This window comes from Arctopsyche grandis, chromosome 10, assembly GCF_051622035.1.
Source record: "Arctopsyche grandis isolate Sample6627 chromosome 10, ASM5162203v2, whole genome shotgun sequence".
Classification (NCBI taxonomy): domain Eukaryota; kingdom Metazoa; phylum Arthropoda; class Insecta; order Trichoptera; family Hydropsychidae; genus Arctopsyche; species Arctopsyche grandis.
This window is the reverse complement of record NC_135364.1, coordinates 27,387,624-27,413,643: the sequence shown is the minus strand read 5'-3', so window position 1 is coordinate 27,413,643 and position 26,020 is coordinate 27,387,624. Positions and strand designations below refer to the sequence as shown.

Here is a 26,020-nt window from a genome sequence, read left to right as displayed (position 1 = left end):
AATTTTCCCCATCAATATATTATAAGAAAAAAGTATACTATATACGTGTAATAAAAGTTTTTTTAAAATTCGTATGCAAATTCACCGCTCATTATCCGGTTCAAACTGTTCTGAAGTACGAGTGATCCTTACTGTGCCGATTTTTCGAATTTTCTTCCACTATTTTTATCGACCATTTAAATATGTACGAGAAAATTAAAGTATAATCCTAGTATCAAAGAGATGAAAATAATAAAAAAAATGTTCAATTTAATAAGTTGGAAGTGGGATTTTTTCCTCTTAGAAAAGTCAAAAATGTTGTGACCAGACGATTTTTTCTACATCGTAGTAATTTTTTTTAAAACAATTTTTCCTTTTTTTTATTTTGACCTTTTAAATTGTTCCTATCTTTTTGAAATTTTATGTATATAATATTTATAGTGATGTTAAATAATGAAAAAAATTTAAACAAAATCTGATAACCGGAAGTATAACTTTTATCTTGTGTAAGTTTCCTTGCATTTGCGCTCAACTTGTATCAAAAATTTACTCATAGCTGGTATGTGTGAATGTGTATGTTTCATTATCGAATTTTATTTCTTATATTATTAAAATACAATAATACAAATAAAGTCGTGGGTTGGTCATATCCGAATTTTTCATTTAATAAGTACGTATCTTGGTCTATTAGCTAGTCTTGCCCGGATGAAAGTCGGAAAAAACGTTAAAAAATTCTTCAATCCCTTCCAAAACCCGTCTACACTCTAATACTGGGTTGACACGATATGAGTAATCCAAATCGAGTAGCTCGGATGAGTAATGGACTTTCATCCATAACGTAATCCGACCGTTTATGGACCGCGGACCGCGTTCAACTTTGCTCGTCCGAGTTACTCGGTCTGAGTTACTCGTATCGTGTCAAACCGGTATTAGAGAGGAAACTGAAAGCTACTAAATCAAATTTGGTAGTCTTAAGTTGAAAACTGATGATTACACTATTATCTATGAGACTTGCAATTATTGGAAGACGAAAACAATTTAAAAAAAATGGACCACTATAAAAATATTGTAACATGGGAACATGGGAGAGAGTATCCACTGTCTAAGTGCATTTTTAGGTGAACAATAGAGACCCCGAATTAGGCTAACGGGACTCAATAAGTGCCCGAACAAAGGATTCGCTGGGGCTCTCACAGAACGGGGCGAGTGCGGGACACGTCAACGGATCGGGGATGCTATGCTGGGCAACTTGTCCTTTATAAGGAGGTACACACGGTAGATCGATTATTCTGGAGCAAGCGATAGTTACGTGTAGACCTCCCGAATCATTGAATAAGTGCTGTGAAGCGACTTTGGCCTTTCATTTGGATCCTGAACCCACCCCTATGCAACAATATTAACACAATAAAAATTAAAAACATAAATTTAATGGTAAAAGGTAATAAAATCTGTCTAGCAAGTTTTATTTGTCAATTAAAAAAAAAAAAATTGTTTTGTATCTGTAGCGGATTATTGCATTATGATTAATCATGTGTATTATTATAATCATATATGAGACGAATGTATGTATATGATGTATATTTACGAATAAATCCGGTGAAAGTGCTTATTATAAACTTCAAACTTTCCTTATTCAGTGTATGTATGGTCATATGTACATTATATAAATTCAATGGTTACTAGAAAAATACAAGAAAACACGCCGCAAAATCTAGTAAATATGTATGTACATATTACATAAATGTATTTCAAATTTTACTTACTATTTTTTATTTTTTTAATGATGCAGTGATTTCGGTCAGCAGTTTGCAAACCCAGAAGTTACTGCAGTGATTTATTGAGATCGTTTCTAAGTGCTTTGAAAGCGGCCATCAAAATTCATCAATCACACATGACAAAGAGAAAACTCGACTAGAAATAATACCAGGCGCCGCCCGGTCGGTCGGCTTTGATTTACACCACAATAGATTTCACTCACAAAACTGTCACGAGTCACACATGTATACATATATGTATGTATGTATGTACGTATGTAGTCTACCTTTCGGAGATCTGCTGACGATAAGCAGATGATTAACGGATGCGAAATTTGACATCCGTGATGATCTTTCGTCGCCGGGACTAATTTAGTGGCGCCATTGATCCTGACGAGAATCAGAAAATGAACGGGTTTCTTTTCTCACCTGGGTCCTTTCACCGATAATCCTCGACCGTTAATCGAGATTTATGCGAGTCCCGAATCTCTTTGTTGAGACACCGATACGTTCGATACGCTTTTCAGTAACCGAAACGACGAAATAAATCGTAAAATTTTATTGCACGATAACGAGTGCGAAACACTCTCGAGATAAGCACTACCTGCCTTTCGGCACTGTAATGCTAGAAGAAAGCCTTTCCAATCCTTTTCTTTAATTCTCGAATATTTTTGACAGCCTTCGTTTACTGTCTAAATTCCGTACAATTTATTTAGTTGAAGTCTCCTCAAACTTTCTTCTGTATCCTCTAGGAGTCTTCGATTACTATTCGAGTACTTTTTAACACCTGCCAATCGTAGAGCCGCACGCATGATCTGTATTTCTGTATTTTAATCTATTAATTCACTCAATCATATTTAGGAAGATATCCGGACATGTACTCCCTGAAAACTTACCCCCGGCCAAAAACCCCCCATGCAAAAAAAACCGTGCAAATAACCCCCGCCATGGATAAAAATTGTTTAAAAATATTAAATAATAATTAATAATAAAATGAATTAATAAATAAGAATAAATTATGTGTGGTAGAGCATATTGAATTTCAATTTATAAACAATATTTAATTCAAATTTATTGTTGTAAATAGAATTAATATCAATTTCAGTCACCAGTTAGTCTTTGCGTTCTGTGGTATTGAAAGTAAATTTTAATTATAAGTTTATATTATTATTATTATTAAATTTTAAATATTTTTAGACTATCCATGATGGAATTTATAAAATCGAGAAAAGGAAAAGAAAAAGAGATTAAAATACGCCTGATCTATGCCATGGTGACCCAAGTCAAAACTGACCCCTCGAGTATTTTCGGTAGTATTTTATGTTTGATAGTGATCGATAACGGTGATTGGGACATGAGGATATGCCCATAGTTGGAGTCTACCTAGGCATGCCGTACCATACGGTGACACGACAACTCGTTCACAGATTTTCCGTAAACCGAGGATGCGCTCCAGGCATTACGTATACGGCCATCTCTTTCTCACCCCGTCTGTTCACCAAGATCTCGTTTACTATGCCAATAACGTATGCAGCCATCTCTTTCACAGACCGTCTGTTCACCGATAACAGACGGTCTGTGAAAGAGATGTAATGGCATAGTAAACGAGATCTTGGTGAACAGACGGGGTGAGAAAGAGATGGCCGTATACGTAATGCCTGGAGCGCATCCTCGGTTTACGGAAAATCTGTGAACGAGTTGTCAGGTAACCGTACCATACGATTCAGAGTATCTGCGCCCTCTATTTAAATGGTTATTGGTCGATTTTGCTTTCAAGCGCTGATTATGCGCTTTCTATCGGTCAGAGCACTACAGACAAGTGCTCAAATATCTAAGTTACAAGTGCATTCCATATTGCATCAAAGAAATGGTACTACGATTGTATCACTCCGTCGATAGGTCAAATGACGTCTAAAGTAAATAAAGGCCTCCACTCTATCCAACCAAAAATCAAAATAAACGGAACAAAGAATACTACCATACCATGATATGTCACATCATCATGTAGGAGTGAGGGGGGGGGGTGAGGAGGGCAAGGGAATATTTACGTTGTTTTCGAGTGAAAAACCGTTAACGGTTCATTTTCGGTAGTCAATTAACGTCAGACGTGTTTTCTCGGTTGAAAAAGCACTCGAAACGATATCGACGAATGCCTATAAATAAGTACCTACTAGGTACTCTGAAGAGCTCCTCTACGTACCTGAACTAGTACCTTCCCGAATGGAAAATCACGTCGTTCATTCTCATGGAGGCCATTAAAATAATTGCGCGCACATTATGACTGCATTATAGACGAGCTTTCCACGGGTTGATTTTTTTTTTTGAATTGTAAATAGGCAAAGTTATTGACGTGGGTTTCATTTGAGTCGTAAATCAGCACTCCATCTACTTATTTTGGAAAATTATTATTAAAGATGCTGTTTTTATATTATACGAGACGGACTATCCCATGGAATGACCTGAATTATGGCTATCAAATTTTTCATTGACATATTTTCATATCCATATATATGTATATGTATGTGTGGGATTTAGTTTTTTGTAATAACCTAGAAGATTACGTTAATTAATGATTAGGTTGGCACGCATGAGTTGAAGAATGGTTAAGTTGTCATTCTGTACTTGTAACGCGCGAACGATTAGTTCGTTGGGGCGCTCCGTCAAATAAACAATATTGTAAATCACCCAACGAGTTTCATTTTAATAACTCCTGACAACCAAATCCCACATTTGTATACAGTAGATGGGGCACATGCTTTAATACAGTGGGAACAAGCTTTTTTTTAGCTCCCGCACTCTTAGGTAACCCATTTTAGACTAGAAGTAGGCATAAGTAGCCGAAATTTTATTTATTTTCATTTTATTTTACTTTTAATCCACCAATCAAGCACACTCGTCTAAACAGATTGCTCAAGTGTGACGAGTGTGCTATACAGATTAAGAATTACTAATAATATACATAATTATTAATTATATATATACATTATACACTACATCTATGATCAAACATTGTACATAAGTATTATATAAGGCAAATACAAACAATGCTTAACATCCATAGAGACATATGTATATGGACAAATTTGCAGCATCTATACAAATCAGCGAAAATCGAGATGCTGAATAACTCAAATTTTTGCGAGAGAAATAGGACAGGGATGCCAATTTTTTGGAACCGTTTCAATGAAATCAGATAAATTGGCAAAACGATCGACCTTGGAGTCACATATCCAAATTGTAACATCGGCTTGAAATTAATAATCTTGGATTCCAAAGTACATGTGTCTGTTTGAACTGCGCATCAGCATAAAAAAATGCTTCTCTTGCGCATGCGCACTGCTTACGCCAATTTTAGGTCAATTTCGACAATTGCAATTGTTGGACTTTTCATGTGGTTGCAATATTGAATCCGTACGATTATATGTTGGGTACCATTTATCGGCCCGGCAAAATAGCCCTATTTCCAGACAAATTGGGTATTTATCACGACATAATATGCAAATGACCATGTCTAAAACATTTCGCCCTGCAAATAAAAAGAGTGCCCCTCTCTAAAATAGCTCGCACGACCCAATTGGGGTCAGTAACAAAAATAAAATTTGACAAAAATAAATACCGACCCTAACAGCCTAATCTTAAATGAATAAAACCAACCCTAACATAACCCAACCTTGAATAAACAAGTGTTGGCTGCTAAGATATTACGATGTGTTTGGATGGATATTACGATGCGTGGACCATGAGGAGAGTGGGAATGGACAGGAGCGGTCCGAAACGTCAAATTTTATTTTGTTACTGGCAACCCATTTGACGTTTGATTTGTCGGGCGGACGTCGATTGGGTCGAGCGACCTATTTTAGAGATGTTAATTGGACATTAAATGTCGTTTCGACATGCATATGTCGTGTAAATTATTTTACAGCCATGCCAAAAATTTATTTATTTTTTTACATATATACCAGGAAGGCCTTACAGGTAACCCCAATGCGCCTTCCTGGCCAATTACAAAGATTGCATAATTTTTTTTTTTATTATACAAGTCGCTGAATTACGAGACACTGAAAAATTCGCAAATTAACGAGACATCTATGAATTGTACATAATTTTTATTGTACATAAATCAATTTCAAATAGTGGTGACATAGTAGGTAGGAAGGATATTTAGCCAATTTTACCCGGAACCGTTTCAACAATGAAATCAGAGAAAATTGGCAAATTCTGATAGGGAACGATCTACCTGGAGTCACAAATATCCAGGTCTAGCCAGAAACACTACAGAGATATACTCAATAAAATATTTTCAATCGAGGTCAGCTCATGGGATCGAACCCGGAACCTCTCGACGCTAAGCAGAAGCTTAACGACCGAGCTATACTGCTGGCAGTATATTATCCCTTATTATATATTTGAAAAATTTCTGACTATGTAAGATGTATCGACCCACTATGTATGTTTATGTATAGCGATGGAGTTTGGGAAACTCTGTCCCGAAAAAGATAGCGCGCTAGTGTACTGCAAAACATTGCATCTCGTTTACGATCCATTGCAGCTGTGCACTTTCTCACGGTGCAGTTTGAGCCCATACACACACACACACATCCATGTGCATAGGTATGTATGTATATTACTACGCGATCCGGTATTATGCAATATGCACTTTTATAAAGTCTCCGAGTCGGGCACGCGTCGTTTCGGGTCATCGCATCTTCTTAACTGCTTTGTTCGCTTTTCAAAACCAGATGTGGACGAAGGAAGGAGTACGTTCGAGTAGCAGAGGAGTGTCTCTTGGACTTGACCCACGGTCCCTCGGCAGCCCTCTCGATTCAACTTCCAGGGCAAGGTCTTTGATCGAATCGCACGTAGTCGTTAAATTTTATAACCGAATTATATTTTATGAGCTCCATGTCAATGATATTATAATGGACATAAGGAAAACATCAACGAAGTAGCATTTCAGAGCTCGGGTTTAGTATTGGCGGGTCGTTTTAGTACTGTGGACGGATGGATCTTCATATGTTATAGATTTTACTCGAATAGCATGCAATATGACTTTCATAAACTTCGTCGATCTGTGTTCTATTATTACTAGTCTTCGGCGGTTGGAACAAAAAATGGGAGTTTTGGGGATATTTTCCAGGAAAGAGGGCAAACTACAAAGCTAGAGAGCAAAAAAAAAAAACAACGGGTGTGACCAACCTATGACATTATCTACATATGTATTTGAGGAATAAAAGAAGGTCATAAAACAAAATTCGATATTGAACCGTTCAGACACATTCACAAATACCGGCAGCATTACGAAATAGTAATAGCTATGACAGTATTTCCGATACAAATTGAGCGCAAATGTATGGACAAGACTTGCACAAGACAAAAGTTCTACTTTCGGTTGTCGGATTTTGTTCAATTTTTTTTTATTACTTAAAATCCTTATCAGTATTATACACAATAAATATCAAGAAGATTAAAATAACTTAAAAGGTCAAAATAAAATAATGAAATATTGTTTTAAAAAAAAATACTACTTCCGGTTTACGAATTTTGACCAAAACCTTAGCAGCTCTAAGTTAGTACATAAAGAATACAAATATAAATTTTCAGCTTAATAGGTTTAGGGGTGTAGACAGAATCGAGGCGATAACATTTTTGACCTTTCTAAGAGGAAAAAATTCCACTTCCAGTTTATAAAATTTAGTGTTTTTTTTTATTTTCATCAAATTGATACAAGAATAACACTTGAATTTTTTCGTGAAGAGCACACATGTCAAAGGGGTCGAAAAAAATAGTAGAAGAAAAAGCGAACAAGAGTAAGCTGCCTCTTCCGGTTGACGGATACTAAATTTTATATATAAATGTGTATTAAACTTAGACTTCTAGATATGAAATTTCATTTTAATAAACCAAAAGGTTTCTGAGAAAAATATAAAAAACCTCAATTCTCTAGAATAAAAGTACTTATACAGATAAACTACAATGAATACAAGCATTTTATACGATGCGAATTCATACAAACATCAACCACAGTGACATATATGTATGCAGAAATTTTTGCATAGAAATTGGCGAACGTCAAGACGCTGAATAGCTTGAGATTTGCAAGAGACAATGGAAAGGAGATACCAATTTTACAGGAACCGTTTCAACGAAAATCAGAAAAATTGGCAAACTCTGATAAGATACGATCGATCTGGAGTCACAAACCAAGGTCTGGCCACCTTGACCACTCTGTTCGAAAAAATAATATGCTAACCATTAGTCCACGCTGCTGGCCATCAAATTTTATGGTCATAACTAGAGGCCGGATAGCCAAGGGGCCGCTCATTATTCCATTGTTGTAAATCCTTTGTAAAAAAGGTTCGGCAAACCATTAACAATGCATTTACAACATTAGAACAATACGCGGCCCCTTGGTTATCAGGCCTCTAGTCATAACCAGACATGGGCGGTGAGGATGCTGCCATAAAATTATGCCATTAGCCAGCAGCATAGCTCGGACGTTAAGCTTCTGCTTACCGTCAAGAAGGTGCCGGGTTCAATCCCTGAATGAAAATGAATTTTTCAGAGTATGCTGTTTGTCAGACCTGGATATGTTCCTATCAGAGTTTGCCAATTTTCTCTGATTTCATTGTTGAAACGGTTCCCGGAAAAAAAAATTGGCTAAAAATCCTTCCTACCTACTATGTCACCACTATTTGAAATTTGATTGATGTACAATAAAAATTTATGTACAATTCATAGATGTCTCATTAATTTGCGAGTTTTTTCAGTGTCTCGCAATTCAACGAATAAAAATGCTGCATTTGTATTTGTAATTGGCCAGGAAGGCGCATTGGGATTTACGTGTAAGGCCTTCCTGGTATATATGTAAAATAAAATAAAATAACAATAGACCTCTCCAATGTCCGGGAAAGTAGGAGGGCAAAAAAAATGGTTGACAATAGTAATTGACAATGGTGAACCATTTTTTTAACCGTCGCGCATCGTGTGCGCTGGCCTCTGGTCATAACCAGAGATAGGCGTGAAAATGCGCTGAAACGGGTTCCTATATTTAACCCTTTTTTTGCTCCCTAGAGAGCAAAAAAAAAAGGTTAACAATAGAAATTGACAAAAGGAACCCATTTACTTCGAGCTGGGGCATCCTAGCGCCGCTCACTAGTCATAACTAATCACCGGAGCCTGAGGGGGCCGTGTATTGTTCAAAGGTTGAAAATGCATTGTTAAAAGTTTGCCGAACAATGGATAGCACTGTGACTATCCTACCTCTAGTCATAACAATATTCAATATTTTATGTTTTATTTATATTTTATTTATTTTTATTTTATGGTTATTTTACGTTTAAGACTTCTTAGCATGATATGGAAGCAATTTCGTTCGAAATAACGATAAACTATTGATATATGTGTCGTTTTGAATAGGCAAAATGATTACAGTGCCCACGATTCACAGTTAGAAGAAGCGAATAACAATAGCACTTTCACGAGAAACCATAAATGTATTATGTTTAGGGATGGAAAACGCTCTCGGCGATCATTTCAACCGCATTGTACGAAGATTACAACTTCTATAAAATAATCTCTTCTCTAGAACATTGAAATGATGTTCTAAAAGTGGTATTCCTATTGGTAGTGGTAGTGGCACATTTCAAACATCACTTGCATAACACAAGCGGCGAAAACTCGACTGGCCACCCATCATACCATCGTGGTCTTCTTCGTTAGCCCTTTAAATTGGTGTTGGTGGGTATCAGCGGTGACCGATCGGAGCTTATTACGCGAAACTGGAGCATTATCAGTTCTTCGAGAATCCTCTTAATGGGACCATTGTACCCAGCATTACCATATACGAGGACCCGGAGAGTGTTGTTGTACCGACCCGTGGCTTTTTGCGCGGTTAACTCGCCCATTTTGAGATTCGGTCGAAAAATACGCCGATTAAAATATATATATATATATATATATATATATATACATAAATATGTATATGTGAGTTTGTGTGTTTGTGTATTTACAAGTCGTCTCGAAAAGAAATATGTACGTATGTGAAAGGAAAATATTTGTATTGGACAACTTTAATTGGAAGCACTGGAGACAAACGAAGAAAAAAAAATAAGCGATAAAAATGCGTGTCTCTTTCCTCTTACTCTGTCGTTCTAGAGTTACTACACAAGTGTCTTGTCTTATTTACATTTCTACTATTTGAAATTTAACACCGTGCGACGTTCGTTTATCAATGGCTAATTACACGCGATCACACAATCCAACACTGGATTCCAAACGTTCCATCTTCTGTTTATAGTATGTGTTTAATAATAGTAGAAAAAGTCAATAAACCGATCAACTATGGTAGGATCTTTCGAGTTCAGTTCACTGTTGACGCTTAACCTTTTAAGTGCTGACGTTTTTTTTTTTACATACATACATACATACCTCCTTTACGTTTCACTTACGATTACAATTCAGGAAAAAATTTGCCTCTTATCCGATCGTTTTCATACTTTGCCATGTTGCTCATTTTGGTCATCAATATAAGTAAATGGATCCTCCGCCATTTCGATGGTGCAAAAATATCGTGTAAGACGCGTTTGAAATTTGAATTTCTGAAAAGTGCCTGACGTCTATCCAGTTTTTAGTTTTAAACATATGTACATAGATGGCGGTAGTAAAATAAAATTATTGGTATTTTTATTCAAAATAATAATTTTTCTGTTGAAAGCCTACTAGAACATTTCCAACTATAACTATTTAGCAACCCAATAGAAATCAGGTTTAAAAATTTGCAGCTTATCCTAGATCACTGCCATATACATAACTACCGCCGAGGATTTCGAGTTTTGTAAAGGTGTGTTTAGACTCTCTAATATATCTTGCAACAATATAAAATTAACAAAATAAGTCTAAAAATGAAAGTATTTTACCAAAACTGGTTGTATCTTCTTCATTGTTTTTAAAATGTAATGCTCACAATATAAATGCCAAGCCACAATCTAAAATACTCAGCAGCTAGGGATTTCCATCGGAAAATTCTGCTATAGTTATAAATTCAGAAATTCCGGTGTAAACCAGTCTTTATAAACATTGACACGGATTACACGACCCATGTTCAGTGCATTTTTTTTCAATGCTACCTGGAAAGGCTTAGTGGGTAGTATTCTTGTTTATTTTTTACATAATCAAAATACAACGCCTATCGGCGTATTTCAGACTCATGTACTTGTTGACAAAACGCCGATTGGCGGTGGTCAGCATTCAAAGGGTTAAATATGCGTCCAAATTAGGATACAAGACGCGCACGAACACGCAAGGCGCGCACGAACACACAAGACGCGCACGAAGACAAACAGATATAAGGCGCGCACATACGAAACTTTATGGAATGATGTGTGTGGCTTTGTTTGTTGGTGGGTAAACTCCAATGCCAATTTTTTAGACTACAGAAAACATTTTTGTTTGATCCGAGCATTTTAACACGTCGCTATTCGGTGTACGTTGCTATTTTCAATTTTCATGTCACTAAACCAAGGACACACGAAGTATTGCGAAGGCAAGATGTCGTTCTAGATTTTGAGTTGGAAATAAATAATACATGACAATATTATGACATTGTGAAAGATATCATTACACTAATGTCTTTACATTGACGTAAAAACTTTGATCTGAAAATTTTCTAGGACAAATACCTATATAAAACAAAAAATGATAGTTTCTCTACAATACATACATCATCCGGCATTGAAGCATCGAGGTCTGGGAAAAATAAATGTCCCGACTTAAAAAACGTTAAATAATGGAACAAAAACACAAAACAATAGAGTGATTGAAAACGCCAGGCAAACCAAACAGCACAGAGAAGTAAATTATGGGTACATGGGAAGGGAAGCACACGGGTTAGAGAAATGGCTAAACTTATAGATATTGTACGTACATATGTAAGTGAAGTTGATCAAATAATAAAGAGCAGAACATTTGACTAAATTAATTGACGAACAACTACTTGAATGGTACCCAAGATTCAAGAAGGTGCAAATAAATCAAGGGAGGATAAAGGGGAAAAAATGTGTGGGCAGAATTTGAAGAGGGTTGATTATACCTATATTGATACTACATGCATAAAGAGGCAGTTGAAAAATCGAATCGTTCCATCTGACCCAGCAACGTACGGTACAACTAGTGGGTAGGGGAAAGGCTCTATCTCTGGTAACGTTCTCAGAGTTGGCGATGTTTGAACTGTGTGGTCGTTTCCGTTGTGCATCAGGACAGGCAGCTGGTCGTTTTCATGGAAATTTGTGAGCGATAAGTGTTCTGCACAATCGACCGTGAAATTGTTTCGACTTTGAATCGAGTCTAGGGGCACGAGAGGCGTGATGAACACGCGCGCACGACATGATATAAATAATAACAACCGTGTCCATCGACAAAGTCAAATCGACGGGAGCACTTCTGCGGGCAGCCATTAGCACAGATTGTGTGATAAAAGCTTGCTTTCAGGCGAGACCGTTCGTAGCGAAGCGTAACGCTCCACGGTGGAACGTCATAATCCAACGTTGTCTAATTGTAGGATCTAGGTGAGGATTCATCGTGAAAATGGCAAAATCGGATGCTACCAAACCACCTTCGACTACTTGGGGTGGTATGACGGGCTGAAAAGAATTGTGAAAGCCTGTACGTCAACTACAAGATTGTACTTTATTTTCGTAAAATGACTAAAAAATTCAAATTTAACACAATAAATTTGAGTCTACTATTTCTGATGTGAACCGTTGAGAGAAAAATAACTATAATGAACAGTGCATTTAAATTTGAAGAATGTTGATTAGTGGAAGAGCACTATTCAATGAACTCTTGGAGATGTTTTAGTTATTGAGAGTAATTCTTTTAGCTGATGAAAAACGGATCAGAAGAATGGTGGTAGCAGGGACATTGAAAATTCTAATCTTGTCAAAAAGAAGAATATCAACCAAAGAGCATATGTATACCAGAGTGAAGCTTATAAAAAGCTTGTAATAAGACAATACATATATATATATAAAATAAATGTATATAAAAACCGAAAAAAGAAAAGGGAAAAAACGATCAGAACAGTGTGGACAAATGCGACAGTGTGGACGATAGACGTCACCGTGAATGAAGATGCAGTATTTTCAAACGTGTCTATTACGATTATTTTTCACCATCGTAATGGCAGACGTCATTTCCACTTATATTGATGATCAAACCGAGCAAAATGGCAAAGATTGAAAACGATCGGATAAGAACACAAACTTCGTCACACGACAAAATCGTTTCCGAACTAAGAAGAGGTTAGTAATAAGTAAAAAATAGGCATCAACAAGGTTAGTTATTGGTGTTGATCGATAGATATTAATTTTGCATCATAACTGAGAGAAGAGAAGAGGGTCCAGGCAGCGGAAATGAGATATCTCAGGTAGTGTACATAAGGTAGATAAAATGCACATAAGGTAGATAAGGTAGTTAAATCCTTAACAATTTTATTTTATTTTTATCTTTATTTACATTTGATCGAATTCATATTGTTTAATCTCAATTAAGCTCCGAAGAATATTATCTGAGATTGTTGAAAAAACTTTGAAAAGACCAAAAAGAAGGAGCTCAGCCAGAAAGCATAAATTAGAAAAAAATTAAATTAGCCTCTACAAGGTTAGTTATTGGTTTTGATCTACATATGTATATATGTAAAGTGGCGACTTGTGAGAATTCACAGAGGTGGGCCCCAGAAATGAATTAGACTGTAGTACATCATTGACCATACCTGTGACCGAATTTGACCAAAAATAGTTTGCATATGTACTACAATGACCACAGTCCTCCCATGGACGAGCCGCCACTGATGTATACTGATTTTGGATCTTAATGAATGGTGATAATTTTGAATCTTAATGAAGAAGTCTACAAACAATCATAGAGGGGAAAATATAAGGCAAACGGTGGCTTGGGAGAAAGAAGAATCAGGGTGGGATTCGGTCTCGAAAAATTATTTCATCTTGCTCATGATAGGGCACACGGGCTGGGCCGTATACAATGTCTGCCCATGGTAGTCGAATACGGATTCGGCATTAGAAAAAGAAGAATGAAAAGTGTAAAGCACAACAGAGTCCAGGCAGCGGAATTAAGATATCTCAGGGAGATGGTAAAATCAAATATATAAGACGGATAAGAAAAAATCCCTGACAATTGATACATTTTATATTCCATGATCTCAGTTAGTGGGATGTGGTACGTGTTTTTTTTTTTAATACTTTTAAACATGCGTAAAAAACGCAGCACCCCCAGCCCATATTCATTGTAACCAGTCCCAAAAATCACCCCCTGGAATGTTTTCGGTGATATTTTACCCTTGTATTTATCCTTGCTTGCCAGTGATCGATAACGGTGAATCCCATATTTGAAGTAATGTAGGAGAAACTTGTCGGTTGCATATGGATATATGTACATACATACATACACGTGCAACCCCCCAAACATATTCATTCATAGAATCCAAGGACACATGACGTCCCATACCATTCAGTGTGTTTTCGCCCGCAAGCTGTTTAGAATATGATCTGAGATTGTTTGGAAGGAATATGTATGTACATATGTATATATGTAGGTAAATAAAAGACTCAAACCCAGACTAGGTTGGAAAATGGGTTTACCTCACGGGACCGAAAGTGAAACGCCCGAAAACGCAAATATCGGAAGGCAAAGATCGAAAATCGAAAGATCTTAAGTCGAAAGATAAAAAAAGAGTCTCTCCCCCCGTCGTACATCCTCACTTAATTTGCGCGAGCAGGATGCAACAGGAACAAGAGGAACAGGCTTTTCCTCCCGTATTCTGCGCGCGCACATTAAACAAGGCTGTATGACAAAAAGAGAGATAATTTCACCGCATAATTTCACTCATATATATTATATATACATAGTACCGTTTACCATGCGCCCTTTTTTTTTTTGATCTTTCGACTTACGATCTTTCGATTTTCGATCTTTGCCTTCCGATATTTGCGTTTTCGGGCGTTTCAATTTCGGTCCCGTGAGGGAGACCGTTGGAAAATATATGTAAATATCTATAAATCTATGCAGATGAGCTCAATTTGTGAAAGATTATGACTCTAGAAAGAGCACAATTCATTGGCATCAGAAGATAAGATTTATATACTAAAAACGTTGGGTCTCTAACCTAATAGTGGAAAGGGCAAAAGATTTATAACTAGTTGGAATCGTACAAGATTCAGTCGAGGTGCAAAATATTCAAACGAAATGTTTACCGAATGTATCGAATCAAAAGGTAAACGACTTACATTAATGGGTATTTAATATTTGGTCAGGTGTGCTCGAGAACGTTCTGGAACGGCGAAGGAACCGTGTGTCCTCATTTAATGTGAGACATACCTGTATGCGTTTCGTTCGGACGAGTATACCATTTTGGGTGCGGAGAGCGAAAGAAACATCCGAAAGTGGTCGTCGGATGCAAGTCCGGAATAAATAATTCCATTTCCAGGAATCAAGTTGGAGAACACGAGATGTTAAAACTAAAACTGCAATAAATCTCGCGAGGACAGAGGATACCGCCGCGGTGTGCATCTCGCAGATATATCTCTCAGGTGCAGCATCAACAGGCCAGGTCACGTGGGTTTGGGTGGGTGCACTCTCCTGCATTTTCATTGAGAATACAAATTCCAGATTACATCCAAACAAACGCACGCTGATTACAACCAGTCGTTGGAGAGAAGAGCCTATGTTGGTATACCACATGTTGTCAACTGTCATTCACAGTAGTCACTTGACACGGTTTTTTTTCTAGTGTAAATCATTGAACTGCTCTTCAGAAAGCAGCAGTGACTTCACTTGATACCACTCATCCAACTGCTTCTTTTTAAATACCACAAAAAAATAAAACTAGAGAGAGAGAGAGCAATATTCCCATATACCAAAAATGCTGACTGTGATGTTTATATTTTTACATGATTATTATGACATTCAAATTTACATACAAATTCGCATGTAAAATGCCAATTAATAACGGTACGATGATAATGGCGTTGTTAAACATCGAGTTAAAAAATAAGATAATCGTATGGACTTGCCTCAGGTGATAGAATACGATGTAGGGATGAATCCCTCAGATAAAATACACAGGTCTACTTCCGGTTCTTCTATTTTGAATCTTTGACTGTTGACTATTGACATAGCAACGCAAATTCGAACACGTCAACTTTTTATTGGTATCAAGGTCTAAATTAATAAGCATGACCGGCTAGCAATTATATAATATAAATACTAAAAAATATATCTAAATATATTATAAAACGCATTGCTGAGGTAAGATAGTGACCACATTTTAAGTTGGGCGACGCCTGGTCATGTTTAAAATTATTTTTCGGGATCATGAGAAATCCATTGTTATACTTATCATATAATACATTGTACTCATATTGGCCACTATAACAAAAACGATACGAAAATTAAATTTGGCTTGGGGAATGCATTGTACATATATCTCAAAGGTCACAATGGTCAAACAATAAACTACATATATGTATGTTTGAATAATGTAATTACATTTTTATATAAAATCTTTAAGAACTTTCCATAATTATTTTAGAATATAATCATATAAGTTTAAAATGAAGTATGATAAATAAATCCCATAAACAATTTTATATTATATATGTATTTACATACATATAAATATGCAGGGGAAACACTACAGTTGTTGGCCAGTGTGCAGATATTGGCTAATTGAATTTTAAAGATGTTATGCCAACATGGAAAGCCTTGTATGGTACTCCTGTAAACTACTAACTGATAGCAATGTATAGAATTTTGCTGTCAATTGGCGTCAGTGTTTTGTTTGGTGCAAAATGATAAATTCGTTAAAACGAATTTCAATGGGAGTTTTTTATTACCGGTTTTAGTTTTTTTCAATCTTATCAAATTAGATGCAGATAAACGTTCGAATGTGAAATTTGTAACGGCTACTAATTCAATCGATCGCTCAATGAATGGAGGATTTTATTATCCGAGGCTGTGAGTTTTATAATTTCAACTTTTCAGCGAGGGGGATGTTTATGTTATTCGTTTTTTTATTTATTGTTTATTGAAAATTAAGCTTTTGCTTTATTAATTTGAAAGATAGGGTTGAAATAGTAATTTTCGGAAAGTTACCTCTGAAAAGCGAAACGTCTTTCACTAGCTGCGGGGTGTAGGGGATGTAGTTGGCAAGCATGCGGCATGCAGTGTTGACAGGTGAACGCAAATGGCGACGCGCGTAAACCACACAACCACACGCGGCGAAAGCCGGTTTATAACTGGCAATGCAACCGCCAACACCAAAACACTGCCGCCGGCTGCACTATGTTTAACTTTTACCAATGCTCTTCTCTGCTGAATATATCTGCTTGCTCTTGCTCTTGCCAAATGCCTTCCCCATCTCCTCTTCTCATCGCCTCCTCTTTGTTTTTATTTCGATCCGTTCCCCTGTTTGTTTTGTCCGCTCCTGCTCGCAGAAACACCCGGCCAACGGCCACAGGAAACGGAAGATAAGGAACGAGATTTTTTTTCAATCTGCGATGCACCCCAAGCACGAATTTATATGATTTTATATCGATATCTTAGCACAGGTTGTTTATGGCGAGGATGTGCGTTGTTACGGTTGAATTCACTCAATACGAACTCTACCGTTACGGAGAAATAGCAACAATAGATTTGGTTACACCGTTTTAAGGGTAGGACAAACAATTTAATCGCTGTTCACTTGACATATCAACTACAATTGACTATAAATTAATATCATATATTGCCATCAGTCAAGAGTTATCAGGATCACGATCGAGGACATTATTATTTTTTAATTTAAAAATCCAGTGGCCAACGACCGTTACCCCCCACATAATAACTAGCCGGTCTGACGATTTACAACAGTCTGAAAGATTTGCGACAAGTAAGGTCATTTCGTGCGATAAAAGTATGAAATCCTGTAAATGACTAACACTACGAGGAATTGTAGTGTCTGATAAATGAGTCTTGTAGTAATCAAATTTAGTTTTTTTCCATTTACAGTCGCTTTTCACCAATATTTATTGCTGCCGAATTTCCTCAGAGTGATCATAATGACTAGAGGTAGGACCGGAAGCGTACCGTTCATTGTTAATTGTTCGCTGTGCTTTGTTCAATTATATGAGGCTAGATACTATGGAGGATGAACGAATGAGACGACTGGCATGTTAATGCACGTGTTTATTATATGACAGCTGAAGACAGAGTGAGTAGCGGCTGTCCGAACCCAGCCGGGTTGGTCCCCACTCGCAGGAAGGCAACCAAACTCGACCATGTCGTATAAGCGAGCCGCCACAATACTTTTTTTTATCTAGCTTTGTAAATAGACCCAAAACACCCTGATTCTTGGAAAAAGCACGTTTCCTGTCCGCCCTTTAATAATGACGATGCGCGTAAGGGTGAAAACACACTAAAAAGTATGGGACGTCACTTGTCCTTGGCTTCCCGCTGTGACTGTAAACAGTGGATGTTCCCTAAACCGAATTCGGGTGTACTTGCACGTGGAGAATGCATATGTTTGGGAGGTCGCAAGTGTATGCATATTTATATGCAACCAAGTTTCTCCTACATTTCTTCAAATATGGGATTCACCGTTATCGATCACTGTTAAGCAAGGATAAAATATCACCGAAAATACCCAGGGGGAAAATACCATTTTTGGGGCTGTGTACTATGTGCTGCGTTTTTTCACATGTTTGGAAGCATCTAAAAAAAACACGTGCCACTTTACACTCAGTGTGTTTTCGCCCTAACTGAGATCAAGAAATATAAAATTTATCAATTGTCAGGGATTTTATTTTATCCGTCTTATATATTTGATTTTACCATCTCCCTGAGATATCTTTATTCCGCTGCCTGGACTCTGTTAGGTTTGACACTCTTCATTCTTCTATTGTACTTCCGCATCCTTCTACTTCTACTTCCGAATCCGTATCTGAATATCATGGACAGACATTGTCTATGGCCCGTGCGAATTCTGCCCTATTGTGGGCAAGACGAAACAATTTTTCGAGTCCGAATCCCATCTATGACCTCATGTTCCGGAAACAAGAGAGCTTCTTTCTCCCAAGCCAACGTACCATGTACCACTCCGTGTGTTTTCGCCCTAACAGTGCGCCATATTGAAAATTACAAAATGATCAATTTTCGTTTCGATGTTACGTTATTATTTTTCATGCAGTAAAATTATCAAAATTTAGCAGAATTGTAATCATGCTTAATAATATACAATTTTGTAGGTATGTTTTTAATATTATACAACAATTATTCGAAAAGCTACTGCCGTCCATATTTATTTTATTTATTTATTTTTTACATATATACCAGGAAGGCCTTACAGGTAAACCCCAATGCGCCTTCCTGGCCAATTACAATACAGCATTTTTATATAAGTTACTGAATTACGAGACACTGAAAAACTCGCAAATCAATGAGACATCTATCAAATTGTACACAAACTTATTTATTGCACATTATTCGATCACAAATTATAGGTGACATTGTATAGAAGGGATTTTAGCCATTTTTTTTCATTTTCACTCGAGGCCCAGCCCTGGGATCGAACCCGGCGCCTCTCGACGCTAAGCAGAAGCTTAACGACCGAGCTATGCTGCTGGCTAAAACTTACATGTAGCTTAGATCCTTTTTCAGAAACAATTCAATTTTTGAAGGTGATATAATAATAATGTGAATTGAAAGTTGACGATGAATAAGAAAACGCAAATCTTGTAAACATGCACTGTTTTATTTATTTACAAAAAACAAATATCACACATATTACATTCACAATTTAATGTCGTGTACTAAAATTGCACGAACTACGTGAATCACCGTCAATTGAAAAATAGTTTCATGAGCCATTACTAATTTGTAAAAACACACTACGTGAAAAGTAAACCAATGCATTGAAAAATTGTGCAACATCGAATTCGAATTCAAAAACCAACGAAGGATCTAACATTCTTTGTGCATTGTTACATGATCCCTTTACACCGACTAAAACAAGTACAAACACCATTCTTTAAATTGATAATATACGATGTACATGAAATTTCTTATGAGATATTAGAAAATTATGTCACTAGTAATCTAGGAATACACTCAGTGCCAAATGTATTATTGAACCTACAATATTTCTAGTAGTTTTATTCGTAATTGAGAAGTTTAAGATCCCATGTCCAAATTTATGCACGTACACCGATCAAGAAAAGTATCTGTTGTTCATCTCATGATGACGTATTTCCACCTACTTTTTTCTAGGATGCGCAGTAGCAAAAAAGTGCTTTATAATGTGCGATTTTATATGTAAATATGTATGCTGGCAGAAATACACATCTCATGTGCAAAATTCATGATAAGTTTCCTACACACATATAAGCTGCTCCTAGAATTTTTACTTCATCTATACAAAGTATCAATAGTTTGGTGATTGTGAGAAAATTCGACCTTGATATTTTACTGATTTGTACTCAGTATTGATCACTGGTTACGTTTTCATGCTTTTAAAAAATGTGTGTGTGTGTATTTTGGAGACAATTCAAACACCGCCAACATTGAAATTTTGTATTGGAACGTTGTACATTTTTTAATACGCCATTTTGAGATGAAATACCCGTAAAAATATGCTCGTATTATGAGTACTATTTTAATTTTAATGTTCTATCTGATATTTTACTGATTTGTACTTAGTATTGATCACTGGTTACGTTTTCATGCTTTTGAAAAATGTGTGTGTGTGTGTGTGTGTGTATTTTGGAGACAATTCGAACTGTTAATATTGATATTTTTTATTAGCTCGTTGTACATTATTTAATACGCCATTTCGAGATGAAAGACCCGTACTAGGTCGGTTTTAAAATACATGCTGGTATTATGAGTATTATTTTCATGTTAAGGTTCTATCTGAATGCAAAATACTAAATACATTTGGAAGAAAACAGTCTTATGTATGTTTGTAACAAAAATATAGTGCAAATCTTTTTATGATGTATTAAAAAATCCCTGTAAAGTTGATAAAATGGACACAGAACCTTTTACCTCTCGGTATATGTAGATGTTATCAGTGAGTGTTGTTGATACATTGTAAATGGCCACTACAAAGAAAATTGGTCGTTGCAGAAACATCTTAAGTTTAGAGTGGAAAACGGAATGAAAATTATAAATATTTCTAATTGAACTAATCAGTGTATACATTTATATAAAAGCATTCACAAATTTTAGAGTTATATTTGGCGACATAGCGAAAGTTTATTATCTTGATTTGAACACAATATATGTATAGTGTTTGTGAAAAGATTATCACCGTGGTGGTTCATTTAGTAGCAAATACAAATGTGACACTATTGAAATTTAGAATATATACTTAAAAAAAAGTTTCGTTTGTTCCCTTCAGTTAGTAAATGAACTGTAGAATTGAAGATAAAAAAAAGTCTTTCATGATTTCCAGGTAATTAAAGCAACCATAATCTCACCTAATGTTATTATATAATAAATTTCAATTTATATGAAATACACATTCAGAAATTGTAAGTACTATGTACGTACATAAATACATATATAGAAAAAATTCTCAATAAATATTAATTTTATTCCTTCTTGTTCAAATTTTCCATACGCTGCAACAGAGTTGGGTGAGAGTGATGCCAAGCGGAATAGAGCGGGTCGTGGACAGGAAAGCCTAAATTATCTGAATTCAATTTGATCAGAGCGTTCTTCAAAAACTTGGAGTGACCCAACTTAATGGCGAAATTGTCCGCTTGGAACTCCAACTTCCTCGAGAGGATGGTCATGGCGAAGGAAAGGAGAGCGTTGTACGGTGCCAAGATCATCTGCAATACCGTAACTAAACCGACCAAGATAGGCTGCACTCCCGGAGCGAAGCCGAGAGCCGTATACAAAGGTGCATATTTAAACATCAAACCGAAAGCCATGAAAGTAAGCAGCAGGTTGACTTGAGTTACGACCAGATTTATATAGATATGGCTATAGCTCCAATGTCCCAGCTCGTGAGCCAACACGGCTAACACTTCAGCATCGTTACATCCTTTCTTCTTGCGGGTAGCATCTTTTTTCTCATCGGTCTCCTTAGTTTTCTTTTCATCGGTCTCCTCAGTTTTCTTTTCATCGGTCTCCTCAGTTTTCTTTTCATCGGTCTCCTCAGTTTTCTTTTCATCGTCAACTTTCTTGACATAATTCTCAAGCAAAGTGTCGAATAAGACAATGCGTTTGCTACCGAACAGTCCGTAGAAATAAGCGTTGCTGTGAGCTGAGCGTTTGGATCCCTCGACGACGTACAGCTGGCCGAGTGGGAACTTCAAAGAAGCGGCTAAGGCCTCGATAGATGACCGCAGAGGTCCGTCGGGCAACGGAGAGTATTTGTCGAAGAGCGGGGCGATTAATGAAGGATAGATCATAACCAATAATAGGATCATGACGCAGCAGAATGACCACAGCCATACTATGAACATATCACCTCCTCTCTGTACGATGTAAACAATGACGGACGTGATCGGAATGGCGAGAACTTGCACGAGGATGAAATTCTTGATGTTATCCTTGATGAAGAATCCGACTGTTTGTTTGTTGAATCCGTGCCTCTCTTCTAGGACGAAAGTGTGGTAGATTGAGAAGGGCATGTCGACCACCAGAGATAATATGTTGAGGACGATTATGTAAAAGCAGCTTATTGCGATTTCGTTGTCGCGTGAGACGCCGAGGGACACGGCCAGATTTTCGCTCAAGCTCCAAAAGCCGGACATCCATCCAAAGCAGATTAAGCACGTGTTTGTTACGATGGAGAAGAAGGATTTGACCTCGTTGAAGTGAGCTTTATCCAAGCCGTAAACTCTAGCTTTCTCGAAAGTTTCCAAATCCAATACGCTTTCTAATTCATGGGGTATTTTTTTTTTGGTTTTGTACACCCGAATCTGGAATCAAAGAAAACATGATATAATTTAATAAGAAAATAAAATAAAAAAAAGCACAAAGTGAAACACGTTTGTTACTAACTAGTATTGTACCCGATGAAATATCATTGCATGAGTGTTGGCATATTAAATTATTGATTAAAAAAAAATTAAAAGAAATGTGTCAGTCCTGTGTATAATTAATTCAGTCAATAATGTGTCAGTCAATAATTAATTTTCCTATTGGTGTTTTATATTATTTATATGTAGTTAGGTATGTTAGGTATATTGTTTATATAAAAGGTATTTGAAAATTATTCGACGACCCATTTCTTTTAATTTTTTTTATTATTTAATAACTTAAGAGGGCTGTACACCCGAAACCTTAATTTTGTTGCCGTTCCTTTCTTCGATATATTTATATATTGAGTGAATGCGACAATATATATCAATATATATATTGAGTGAATGCGACAGTTGGGCTTCGACCAGATAAAACATATTTTAAATCGACAAAATCGAGGTTTCGTATTCTCCTATTTTCTCCTCCGAAACTGGACCAATTTTTAAAAAAAAATTCATCATCGGTATGAGAAAGATATTTTCAGTGCAACTATGAGCGTATTTTTTTTTAAAATCGATCGTTAAATAAGCACGCTGGACTCTTTTCGTGGGTGTAAAAAAGAGGCGATTTTATAGATGTTTGGCGGCTCCTAGCTCCTATAAAAAATAACTAATCAAAAAAATAAAACGATAGATGCATCCCAATGGTGGATATCCATAGCATATTAAAAAATAATTTCTCTAGTGCCATAATTGAGGAAGGGAGAAGTGTAATACGTTTGTATGGACAAGGCGCTGGTGTACAGCCCTCTTAATATGCCAACACCCATGCGATGATAAGTCATCGGGTACAATACTAGTTATATATATATATGATGTTACTAAAATTGATTTTTGATACATATAGAGTTTACCGGTAACTGGCATTGCAAACGCTAGTAATTACATATTTATCAAAATTGAGAAATTGACAGGTGGAGTTAGCAGATTTGATAACTGAAATGATGATATATATAAATTTAAATATATAATAGATAACACGACGATATGGACAAGTGATTTTATAATTTCGGTGGATGGAAAACCAAGTACAATATTGTGCAAATGTCAACGCACCTGTCTCAGAGAGAGGAATAACTCCCAGCAATACTCGGCCCAGCTGAAGAGGATGATGCTCACAACGATGACAGTCTCCGTGGAGACCATGATGGAGACGAGACGACGAAACTCCTGGATGCGGCTGCGACAACAGCCACGTGCGACAGCTCAAAATCTACCGGCTGTCGTCTGTCAGTCGAAGTCTAATAACTTGCGGCCAAAACAGCGCCATTTACGCCTCTTTCCAATTACGTTTATCTTTAATGTTTAAGCTTTTTCACTCATTTAAAAATATCATAATGTATTTTATTTAAAAAAACAGTTACTTTATTACTTATTGTATATATTTACAACTTTCTTTAAAATATGACTATCTATACATACTTTTTTTATTCCTTGTCTGAACTATTTCTACTGCATATAAATTGCTTTGTTCAATCACGAGATTATAAAATTCCTGATCTAATAATAAATTTAAAAAATCTATTGGGTTCGTTTCCCTGAATAGCAACTTGTATCCCTGGCCTCGGTCTCTGTGATTTGACAGAATGTTAAATTACAGAAAATGCAAATATCAGAATGCAAAGATCGAAAATCGAAAGATCTTAAGTCGAAAGATCAAAAAAAAATGGTGCATGGTAAACGGTACATACTCACGTACATACTCACTTAATTTGCGCGAGCAGGATACAACAGGAACAAGAGGAACATGCTTTTCCTCCCGTGTTAATGTGCGCGCGCAGAATACGGAAGGAAAAGCATGTTCCTCTTGTTCCTGTTGTATCCTGCTCGCGCAAATCAAGTGAGTATGTACCGTTTATCATTTTATTTTGATCTTTCGATTTTCGATCTTTGCCTTCCGATATTTGCGTTTTCTGTAATTTAACATTCTGTCAAGTCACGTAGACCCCCCTGGCCTCCCCGTAAAAGAAATCTCCTGACGCTGCACAGCTGTATTCGACCATGTGCTTAATGTTGAAGATTGGCTGGTTGACCCGTTTGAAGAATTTGAAGGTACAACAAGCACAGATTAACGATCAACTAAAAATTTAAATCTTAATTATTCAAAATAGTGGCGTCGCTAGGGGTGGTGTCTCAGGAATTCGAATAAAAGCCAATTATTGCTCATACTGGATGCTATACATGTATTGCTGCACCAGACGGATTTCGCGATAGCTGTATAAATACAGAAAGCTGATATACTGATATACAGAAATTGCAATGAGGCGTGTGGCCGCTCGAGAACCGCAATACAATGAATATGTCGAATAGGCGTTTTTTTAAATATGAACAATTCAGTGTCACCCCAAAAATACAGTAGCGTCACAGGCCTAGCGGGGGCAGCCAGCAAAACTAATAAGGAATTGAATAAATAACCGAATTAAGTACTTTATAGTGTTTTTATTGTAATGATTTTAATTTGGGGGCTCTTTTAGGTCTGAAGCTTTCCCCCTTTAACACCTGTGCAGTAATTTCAACCATTTCCTTGAAATATCTCTTTTATCATTCTTTTGAAATTTCTGATGGTTTGATTCAAAATACATATTATCTGACACATTCTTGATCTCAAATTGATGTATGTCCATAAACGATCAGCGTTTGTTTTTATTACATACCTCCTTTAAGTTTCACTTACGATTACAATTTAGGAAAAAGTTTGCCTCTTATCCGATCGTTTTCATACTTTGCCATATTGCTCATTTTGGTCATAAATATAAGTAAAGGGAGCCTCCGCCATTACGATAGAGATAAAATATCGTATAAGAAGCATTTCAGGTCCGAAGATTTTTAATCTCGGTGACAGTTGGTAGTCATTAATTTTATACATAGATGGCTTTTTGTTCAAATGGTGTTTTTATTCAAAATAATAATTTTACATACAAATTATACAAGAGGTATGTTTTTAAAAAACTTTTTTATTAAATGACTGCAAATACTACACTTTTATTTTCTGGCTCAACTCTCTTTACAAAAAAATTTAAATTCTTTCCACCATCATTTTAATACCCTTTTACATAGTCGAAAATCCAAATCCAACACTTTCGAAGCATTTTTCAAAAATACTTATATCAATACGGTCCTCGAAAAATGTTTGAAAAACTGTTTTGTAAATGATTTCATTCGGTTGGTAAAAGGTTATAAAAAAAAAACAAATATTTTCATCAA

The 26,020-nt window shown here is 36.4% G+C and overlaps 2 protein-coding genes across 5 annotated transcripts in view; both read right to left on the bottom strand.

Annotated features, from left to right (window-relative positions):
- LOC143918394 (leucine zipper putative tumor suppressor 2) overlaps nt 1–17,194 on the bottom strand; it is a 242,677-nt gene extending 225,483 nt beyond the window's left edge. The window contains exon 1 of one of the 2 annotated variants that reach the window (XM_077440292.1): nt 16,899–17,194. The gene's annotated coding sequence lies outside the window, so the exon portion shown is untranslated. The remainder of the gene's footprint in view (nt 1–16,898) is intronic. The other variant, XM_077440293.1, reaches the window with a different exon arrangement.
- Nucleotides 17,195–19,057: 1,863 nt separating this feature from the next.
- On the bottom strand, nt 19,058–24,084 carry LOC143918395 (CAAX prenyl protease 1 homolog). 3 transcript variants are annotated; one of them, XM_077440298.1, is made up of 3 exons: nt 23,873–24,069; nt 21,968–22,714; nt 19,064–21,895 (listed from the first exon to the last, which is right to left on the bottom strand). In XM_077440298.1, exons 1-3 carry the CDS (start codon nt 23,960–23,962, stop codon nt 21,374–21,376), a joined length of 1,359 nt encoding a protein of 452 aa, XP_077296424.1. In that variant the 5' UTR covers nt 23,963–24,069; the 3' UTR covers nt 19,064–21,373. The 3 variants fall into 3 exon arrangements, with proteins under 3 accessions (XP_077296423.1, XP_077296424.1, XP_077296425.1); XM_077440299.1 differs by having other exon boundaries at nt 19,064–21,868; XM_077440297.1 differs by having other exon boundaries at nt 19,058–22,714; nt 23,873–24,084.
- Between the last annotated feature and the right edge of the window lie 1,936 nt (nt 24,085–26,020).

What these genes read in the sequence shown, in the direction of transcription:
- LOC143918395 (XM_077440297.1), bottom strand. Translation starts at nt 23,962, where the DNA reads ATGGTCTCCACGGAGACTGTCATCGTTGTGAGCATCATCCTCTTCAGC. An exon ending in TATTCCTCTCTCTGAGACAG is followed by an intron (nt 22,715 to 23,872) that starts GTGCGTTGACAT and finishes CTTTGATTCCAG; the next exon opens with ATTCGGGTGTACAAAACCAA.